The sequence below is a fragment of the Myzus persicae genome, unplaced genomic scaffold, assembly GCF_001856785.1.
Source record: "Myzus persicae strain clone G006 unplaced genomic scaffold, MPER_G0061.0, whole genome shotgun sequence".
Classification (NCBI taxonomy): domain Eukaryota; kingdom Metazoa; phylum Arthropoda; class Insecta; order Hemiptera; family Aphididae; genus Myzus; species Myzus persicae.
In genome coordinates this window covers 66,501-76,389 of record NW_019101449.1, presented here as the reverse complement: position 1 = coordinate 76,389, position 9,889 = coordinate 66,501, and the positions used below count along the sequence as shown (strand labels likewise).

Here is a 9,889-nt window from a genome sequence, read left to right as displayed (position 1 = left end):
CTACCACCTATAAACCTTATTACTACTATAAATAACAACTTCTTATAGGTTAGGTTAGGTTAGGCTACCTAATTACTAACTTGAGATTTAGGTAAGTACAAAATACCTACAAATTTGAAAGAAGTTTTTAAAAAGTCCGACCATGATGTTTAATAGCACGTGTTATATTATGTAAGTTTAGCATATAGTGTTATATTACAGTTATATGATGTATAGATACTGGCGTATGTGACTACGGGACCGAACGCTCCAGCAGGAATCTGCTGATGCAGCAATTCCCATTTCCCACCCTGGCCGTTGTACAGAGGCCCCTTGGTCACGGCCGCCCGAGTAGTCGTTAAGTTAGACGCAATCAGGCAGAACCTCATTTGTTATACAGAAAATCTATGTATTGAGTCGAAAAAATTAATTGTAAGAGTTTAGTAATTCGTAGTAATAAAGATATCTTTTAACCTTAAACCCGTATCTTTGCCTAAATCTCTTTAAACACGTCCTAACTGTATTTTACGAGCCGGTACACATCACACGTCATGCATCACATCTACCATAATACACGCCTCTGCTTCGACATTCACAGTTTATCTCGACGTCTAGTTCTATTTCGATTTTTGTCATATATTTCGTAGGTATCTACTTTTATCTGTAGATCGACAATAATTGATATTATTTTTAAGCATAAATAACCGATTACCATCAGCAAAAAAAATATACTCTAATTACCGATGTACAAAATAATATTGTAATAGTTAAAGCTTACAAGTTACAGATATAAAAAATAACTAAAAATTGTTACCTGAGGTATTAATTCTAATATCATTACGCTAAAGCAACTATAAAATTAAAAAATAACCTGTTTCACATTAATGTTATGCAATTTGAATTTCAAATGCTCCAAAATATAGTCTGTTTTATAAATCCAGTGCTCCATGGATCAGGCTAAATACTGATATTTTACTACTTGAGTAGGTACTCGAAGACCATTGGTCACACAGAAGATACAGAGAAATACACTATTTTAAGTTGTAATACATGGGTACGTTGAATTGCTCAGTGTTCCGCCGACCGCGACGGCAAAGCTTGTTGTACCTCACTACATACGCTCATCAGTCAAACTCATGAATCATAATATTATTGTGCTTGTTCGTTTACTCAAGGTAGGTACGTCGCACGTGTTCTAAAACACTACAAGTTTTAATTAGTTTATCACAATTAATTTACACGACATTTAAATATTTCATTACTTGCTTACAAAATAGGTACCTAATCTGATATACATCACGCAAATTAGGTAATAGGTATATAAAAGCGGAAACCGTGTATAATAGTAATAAATAATGACAAAAGTACTAAATAACAATATTTAAAGCATAACATATTTTTAGTTTTTATTTCACGCATTAAAATGTCGTTATACATAAGACTATTAAGACATAGGTAGTACCTTATAATAATTAATAACTTTAATAATAATTTAATATTTAAAGGTATCTACTTAGTTACAACTCAACTTTTATCAATAAAAATACGGTTACAATAAAATATATAAAACAAACAAAAAGAATCTATTAATCAATAATGCAATCACAGCCTGTAAATAAAAATATATCAAATTACATGTAAACATTTAACATAAAATATATAACACACGGTAGTCCACTGAAGAGATTTTTAAGTTACGATTAACAGAGGATTTTATCAATCTGCTAATTTATTAATATCTTTGGTGTGAACTCCACTGTGTACATAAATATAAAATAAGATCTGAACTTGTTTAAGTAATTTAAAAAACTTACAATTTTGGTAAGTCTGTTTGAACATTTTGATTTGATCAACCATATTAAAGCTTAGTAAATAATAATAAAAATTAAAAATAATTTTTGTTCGAAAAACTTCTCGAAAAGTAATTAAAATGTATAAATATATAATAATCTTATATAATAAATAATATATCAAGGCACAATGTTTAAGGCACTAAGGTAACTTATTGTTAGCATATGTAGCGTTTGTATATGTAATTAATAGCTCATAATAAAACAGTCTTCTTATAGATAACTAACTTTTATTACAATATTTCTTTTAAGCCCATGAAGCAACACTTCATTACTCAAATATCCAGTCACAAGGCAGCTTTGGCATTTTGGAAGCAGGCCATGGCAAATATCCAGCTGTTTTGAATACCCAATAATCATATGAAACTTTTCCAATTAACAGCAAAAGTACTGACAATTCAGCAGCAATCACGTAATACATATAGTGTGTCCAATCAGCTTTTTTAATGCACACTAATTTTTGATCCAAATCTATTACCTATGAATTACCAATACAATTATTAACTAATTGAAATGATATTCTGGTATAGCTATTAAAACAATCTGAGAAACCAAAAATTACATTACACCATAGGCGTGTCTATGAGTCGTATAGAAATATCATGTATATTCTTGATTATTTTCTTAAAAATAAATTTTGCTGACTACTAATGAACTTTGATAAAAACAAATTTTCAATACTTCAAAAATTATTAACACATTGATAGACAGTATATGCTACAGCATACACGATTTTAAAGTTTTACCTTCTGCACGACTGGTATAACATTTGATCATGAACATTTTAACATTGGAACTTTCATACTGCAAAAATGGATAGTTTAGTTGGCAAATGCTATAGCAGTTATGTCTATCAACATGGATTCCTACAAGCCGTTATAAAAATCTTTGATAAGCCAAAATGTATGGTTTTTAAATTTTTTTTATATTAATTTATTGACAAATACACAGAATATAAAACAACTTATCCACTTTCTTTGAGAAGGGAAAAGTCAAAATAACAACTTTTCATGTATAATTAGTAATTACTATGCTATCTACTAAGTATGGACACGCCTATAAATTAAACACTTCCCAATAAACAATAATTTATATACTCAGGCCACTGAGAGAGCACTACTCTTTCGCACATACAAATGATTGAGCTCAACGGTTTTCTCTTCCACTCTACCACCAAGCCCGGAGGTTTAGTGATGGGAATGAGCGAGATCAGACGAGTTTGCCCAGAAGTGCTCTCTCAGTAGCCCGACTATGGTTCTCATGTTAATAAAGTAAAATTAATTGGAACACTAGACATTTATAATAATAATTTGAAAATGGATTTACTTTGACTTTGTACTGCATATTACTGCATAAAATTTCATTGTAATCTGGAATATGAATATGATTTGTTAACAACCATATCTGAAAATAAAAAATATTTAATTAATAAGCTATTCTTTCATAACATTTATAATAAAGAAGAAAATTGAATGATAATATAATACTGTATTTACATGGCCAGTACCAACTGGCTACTTAATAAAATTACAAATTAAAAATAAACTTATTTGAAAGTAGGAATTTAGTATTTTAATATCAAATAAATTACCTATATTAAATTAAATAGTGAATACCATTAATTATCATTTAGAAGATAAACTACATATTATTTTTTAATAAATATACAATTAAAATAATTTTACCACCATAATACGGGTAAAAATTGTGAGCTGACTATTATATTTAAAAACTATAAGTTACAAACAGAACTTACGACAATATTATTTATACAATATTGTAATAAAATATCTTGAACAATGAAAAAATAAGCTAATAATGAAATCTAAATAATATGTTACATTTTTATTTAAATAATTATCATCATCATCACGACAAATTGCAGTTCAAATTGTTTTATACATTATTACATACCTTTAACGATTTTGCAGTACTGCAGTCACATTGAAGTTCATTTCCACCCAAGTTCACAATATGTCCCTCAAATCTAGTAAAGGAATTTTGAAGTATATACATAGGCAACTAAAAAAATAATAATAGACAATGACTATATATCTACTTAATTATGTAGATACTTGGATAGCAAAAAAAAAACTGTAGTAGTCGCTCAGCTAATAGTAGGTTCGAAGTATACCTTTACATTGAGTAGGTCACAGTAATGAATTTGATCAATATTTCAATTTAATGATAAACATCAAATAATAAAAAAAAACAATTCTAACCGGAGTGTTAGTCTCTGCATTTAAGAATATTTTATAATTTATTTATATTACTATAAGTAAAATGGTAGGTTGAACTAGTTTTTTTTCAATAACATAGCATATTGTATATTTAAAAATAATTATTACATTATTTTATTTTATCAAACATTATTGTTATCTTATAAGTATATACTGTAGCTAAGTATAACAGCATAAATAACTTAAAGATAGATTTAATACTTTGAAAATTTCATTGTGAATGGAAAATAATAATATATACTGTTGAAAAAATTTCAAGTTTTTACGATTAATGACTTTTGAACTACAGCAAAATAACTAAAAAAAATAGAAGCAATGATTGTTCTTTATTTGTTATATTTATATAATTAAAATATTGAACTTAAAATTTCTATAAAAAATTGTGCTGATATATTGAAATACATTAAGAATTCTATAAGAACTAAGGAAATTTTTCTCGATTTTTGACAGAGTAAAAAGTATCAACTAGATGTAATTTGCTACCAGAAACCACTCTTTAAAATAAATTGAAGCATTTTTATTGCTTCTGATGTTAGATAGAAAAAATAACACACATTGTATAACCAACAAATTCATCACTCAAAATCTAAAATCAGTAAGTTATTTATAAATAATAATTATTATAATGAAACTATACTTACTGTCTTCAATTGATTTAGTTTCAAACTCAAAACAGCATAGTTTTCTATAAAAGTCGAACCTTCCAATGACAAGAGGTTAGATATTTTATTTTCATCAGCATAGAAAAATCTCAAAGTTTTGTAAGTTTGATCTGTTACCAATACATCTATATTGGTGATCTATAAAACGGTAATGTTTAAAAATATAATGTTTAAATTTTAAATAGTTGCAATTTCTTACATTATTATTAGTGACATTTAATAACACAGTGTTCTCTGGCAGGTTTTCTGGTAAACTTGATAGTTGCTTATTTGAACAATCTACTTCTACGGTATGCAATGTCTTTGTTTCTTGTACCATTTCTATGCCATGCCATTTACAACTACAATTCCATGGACAGTCTTCATATAGCTAAATTATTAACAGAAATTAAATAGATTTTAAAAATATAAAATCAAGATAGTCTGTCTAGTATTTATCAAGACTATTGTTGACAATTTCAAATTCTTCTTCTCAGTATAATTCTACAATATCTCCAAAATAAGCAACTTATAATGTTATAATTTTTATTCAGTGCTTGTACGAGTATACTGTAACTTTATTTCTATTACAGCTGTATTATATCAAAATTAAACAACAAATTATAAAAGTTGACCATTTCACTAGATTTAAAATTTCTTGTGAATTATATTGAGATTCTGGCCCATAAAAAATAAATAAATTATGTTTTCAATTAAATAATAGTTTAAGACCTAACGTTACCTTGTTAATTATTTCCACTTGATTTAACGCAACCTTTTCAGTAGAGTTGAACCAATGAAATGACAGTGATGACATACAAAATGTTTCATTATATTTTTTAAAGTACAACTTGTACTTGGCATTTCTTGATCTTTCCATAAGATCTAGAAGACTTGCACAGTGAATCTTTATGTTATCTAAAAATATTTGACAAATAAATAATTAGAAAATAGTTTTAGTTTTCATATGAATTCAATGTGTTTAATTACTTGAAACATCCAGCCAAAACATTGGCACTTGACTTTTTATGGTAGGTAAACTTGATATATTTACATTGGAAAAATCTAACATAGCTAACATTTTAAGATTTTCCAATGCTAGAGGATCTTGCCATTCTGTACCAAAAGCATTATTTGATAAATTTAAGCAAGTGATTTGATGCATGTACTCTAAACGACCAAGTAGTCGATTAATATAACTATTTGTAATTGAAAATGAGATCAAACGGCTTAATTCTGGTGAAAATTTTCCAAAATTAAAATTGTCAGCTGTCATATTGTAAATGTGTAAGGCTGTGATTGTTGATAACTTAGCACCTAAAATATTTTAAAATAAATAAATATCTATGCTATGCAATATACTAAACAGATTTAATACAATACAGTGACTTTTTTTTATGTATACATATAAATATTAAGATTGCCTTGCATTAAGATAATCATTATGCATTTATAATATGAATTTAACAAGGGAGAAAAGCATTTGCATTAACTAAACATTGATGTCAAATGAGTCAAACATTGTGGAAGGTATATCACAAATGGCACATTGTCTAAAAAATTTTTTTTTATTTTAAAATATAATTACAATCTATACAAAAATTTAGTACAATAAATAATTTTGATAATATTTACATAGCGATATTGACAGATGGGGGAGGGTACTCAGTAGTGCCACCCAACAGATTAGATTAGAAGATCTCTAAGCCAGTAGCTTTTAAGACATCTCTGGGGGTTATTGGGGATTGTTAGAGAAGATAGGCATTTAATTAATGGATTGTTGTGTTGGATTAACTTGGAGTGAAAGGAAACGTAGCGGGACTTTGTTAGTTGTGAGAGCAACGGAATATTTAGATCTTTGTGGAGATTATTATTTGTGATGAACCATGGAGCAGAGACAATTTGCCTCAGACTGGAATGACCAAATTTTTCTCGTATTGGAGGGTTTGGCAGAGCCCCAAATCTGGATACCATAGGACCAAACAGGTCTGATGATAGGTATTAAAATTAAATTTAAAATTCAGATATTTTAATAATTTAATCCTCAACACTGAATATTTAGATTTTTTCCACTATAATCTTAAATAAATAATACAAAACAACCCAAGTGAATAGTGTTAATTTATTACAAAGCAAATTAATTTTGAATCAAAGTGCATTAAAAATTGTATGTGCCGTAATAATTTACCTACCTGAACACTCAAAGTTTTTTATCAAATCTTCATTCGACTGAACTTGGCAGCAAAATAATGCCGAATCACCAGTTTTCACACATTTACATTTATTTTGTAATGGGCAAGATTCTGCAGGCTGGTTGTAACATGGTGGTAATTCATTACATTGAATTATTGTTACATAAATGTAGAAAATAAATACAATTAGAAGTAAACTTCTTTTATTCATATCTGAAACAGTTGTTAAGTAAGTTAGACATTTATTGAAACCTAAAAATCAATACAAATACAAGGAAAATTTCTGTTTCAACCCTTTTGTTTCGGTATCATTAAATAAAATTATTTATGAGTTCATAGTTGTTTACTTGTTATATTGACATTCAAATCAAACATCTAGAAAACTAGAACACCTTTAACAGTACTCAGTAGCACCTACCAAGTTATTTATTAGTTTATTCTTACCTATCCTATTGATATCAATACAACTACGTGGGTACATAGGTATTGAGATACTATAAAATGTATAATGCAAGGAACTATTTATATAAGGCCAAAATTTTCACCAATAAGTGTTTTACTACCTATTCATATCAAGGGAAGTTCTAGAGAAGTAATTTGTATGTTTTTAAACAATGTAAGTTATGATTATTGAAGGTTAATTTTAATAGAAAATAGTTTATCACTTACCCTTAAAAACAAATACTTGTTTAAAATGATGTAATTATAAAACAACAAAACTTAAGCAATCTTATGATTTACCATAATATAATAGTAAAAGGTATATATAATCCGATATAGTCATTTTTTGTAGGTAAAGGTTAAAATAGAACAGTTTTTTAAATTTGTTTTTAGTTCAAATACCTATCATTTCTACATCCTAATGTATAGTTATTGTACAATTAACTAACTATTGCCTATAATTTAAATTTCAAAGTGTTTTTTAAATTATTTGTGTTTCTAATTGAAGTTATTAAATATGATAGTAGGTACTTAATAATAAATATTTGTTAAATACAATAAGAGCAAAAACATATTAATAATGAATACAATAAATAAAGAGGTTTATTACAATATATTATAATCTACTACCTACCTAGTTAGATGAATGTACAATTAAATATAAAAGTTTTTATGGACCTAAATATTTTTTCCAGCCAACTAAATTATTATAAAACTGTCAATAAAAAGAAAAAAACTTAGAGGAGCATTTAACAAACATTATAACGTTCATTATATGTAAGAAATTAACGATATAAGCTACACCGTTTGCACTACACACAGATCTATAAGAATTATGGTTCAGAATACATTTATGGTATCATAATATGATCAATATTGTGTTTTTCTCTTTTAACAATACTTTGTGAAACTAATTAAAACAGTTTGTATCACATTAATGATTAATAATTGAACAATATATCAGTAAAAAATAACCTTCAACCACTTCAGCCACCTTGTTGACAAAATAAAATAAGTAATAACAAAAACAAAAGCAAAGACTAATTGTAACATAATTATATTTCTTACCTAAACAGCAAGTCGGGCGGGATTATCTTAATTACAATTAAACACCAACATATTTCTTAAACTAAATCAGTCAATCGGCATGCAAAAAGGCAATATATTATAATACCTAGGTAATATATAAATTATAATGTACTTTAAATAATATAATTTACACAAACAGCAAAATACAACAAATTGAAATAACAGTAACAAAACAATATGAACAAAAACGAAAAAATGTTTAAACAACAATATTATTTAATAATATTAGGTACGAAGTACCCAGTTGTACCCACATAGTATGTGGTTATCATTGATTATCCACTGGCCACTGCTTGTTTTATCAATAATTGTATCGAACATTCGAACAGTGTGGACATTAATAACATTTCATAAAATATTAATACCTGCATAATTATTCATTAATTTCAATATTAAGTAAATATGTAATAATAATAATATAATTAGGTACCTACTCAAGTATTAAATATTAAGTAATACTTACGATTAAGAATTTTAGACACCTCATATTTCAATCGTGGCAAAATGGGCATTTGCGATTTTCCGCTGACAGATTTTAAAATCAGCCCAATTGCAATGGGCTGAAAAACGACTATTTATTACCTTAAGTCGAAATCATGAGTGTGTGGTTGTTTTTATAATTGTATGTAGGTAACAAACTATAGGTAAAGGTTAATGGATTTGGAAGGTATGGGGGAGGGGGGATTATTTAAAAATACTTTTATAATTTGTGAAAATTATCTGAGTATAATATATTAAACAGATTACAGATACAATAAGCACTAGATACAATTTTACATCTATATATTATTATATTTTATATTTTTTTAAAACCATTTTGAGAACTTAAATAATTCATGTATAGGTAGATACATTTTTATAACTCAGAAACTACGAATTTGAATAAGTTAGATAAATTATCAAAAAAATCACAATAAGCTAAATAATTGATTGTGAAATAATGTTTCTTATTTGGAAAAAAGAACAATACAAATGTAAGCTATCAATTAATTTACATTTTCTACTGATGTGCAAACTATTATATAGGTAATCGTTAAAAATGTAAAATGTATTCACTATTCATTATTGAATTCGTTCTTCGCTTACCTACCTACCTACGTATAAGTATTTAGTTCACTACATGACCGCATGCACGCACTATATTAATAAATATTAAATGTATGTATGATGTATCTATGTAGCCTATGCAACTATGTATATTTTAATAATTAATAGTTAGATAAGCAAATAGTTTTCAGTCAACTTTGCACATTAATTTCTAACTATTTATGATGTATCATATTATAATAAATGTATCAGTAAAATATTGTTTTCAGGTATCTAATCAAAATATTTTCAAACTAATATATTTGTTGATATAAATGTAGAATACGTCTTGTGAAATATTTACTTGGTTAGGTATTTACTATCTACCTTGTTAATACCAATTATAGATATTTGAATATTGGTCTTCAAAT

The 9,889-nt window shown here is 26.9% G+C and overlaps 1 protein-coding gene across 3 annotated transcripts; it reads right to left on the bottom strand.

The window, feature by feature from the left end:
• Positions 1-1,850: 1,850 nt before the first annotated feature.
• Positions 1,851-8,959, bottom strand: LOC111029124 (protein halfway). Of its 3 annotated transcripts, none has more exons than XM_022307997.1 (9): positions 8,896-8,959; positions 6,903-7,115; positions 5,701-6,027; positions 5,453-5,628; positions 4,931-5,101; positions 4,711-4,869; positions 3,744-3,851; positions 3,156-3,233; positions 1,851-2,307 (listed from the first exon to the last, which is right to left on the bottom strand). In XM_022307997.1, the coding sequence occupies exons 1-9, from the start codon at positions 8,942-8,944 to the stop codon at positions 2,101-2,103; spliced, it is 1,488 nt and encodes a 495-aa protein (XP_022163689.1). In that variant the 5' UTR covers positions 8,945-8,959; the 3' UTR covers positions 1,851-2,100. The 3 variants fall into 3 exon arrangements, with proteins under 3 accessions (XP_022163689.1, XP_022163690.1, XP_022163691.1); XM_022307998.1 differs by lacking the exon at positions 8,896-8,959 and adding an exon at positions 8,412-8,697; XM_022307999.1 differs by lacking the exon at positions 8,896-8,959 and adding an exon at positions 7,978-8,288.
• Between the last annotated feature and the right edge of the window lie 930 nt (positions 8,960-9,889).

Bases quoted from the DNA above. Each gene is read 5' to 3' on its own strand.
- LOC111029124 (XM_022307997.1), bottom strand. From the start codon at position 8,944: ATGCCCATTTTGCCACGATTGAAATATGAGGTGTCTAAAATTCTTAAT. The intron at 5,102-5,452 runs GTAACGTTAGGT...TTAATAATTTAG, and splicing joins AAGTGGAAATAATTAACAAG to CTATATGAAGACTGTCCATG. The intron at 3,234-3,743 runs GTATGTAATAAT...TTTTATTTTCAG, and splicing joins GTACTGCAAAATCGTTAAAG to ATATGGTTGTTAACAAATCA.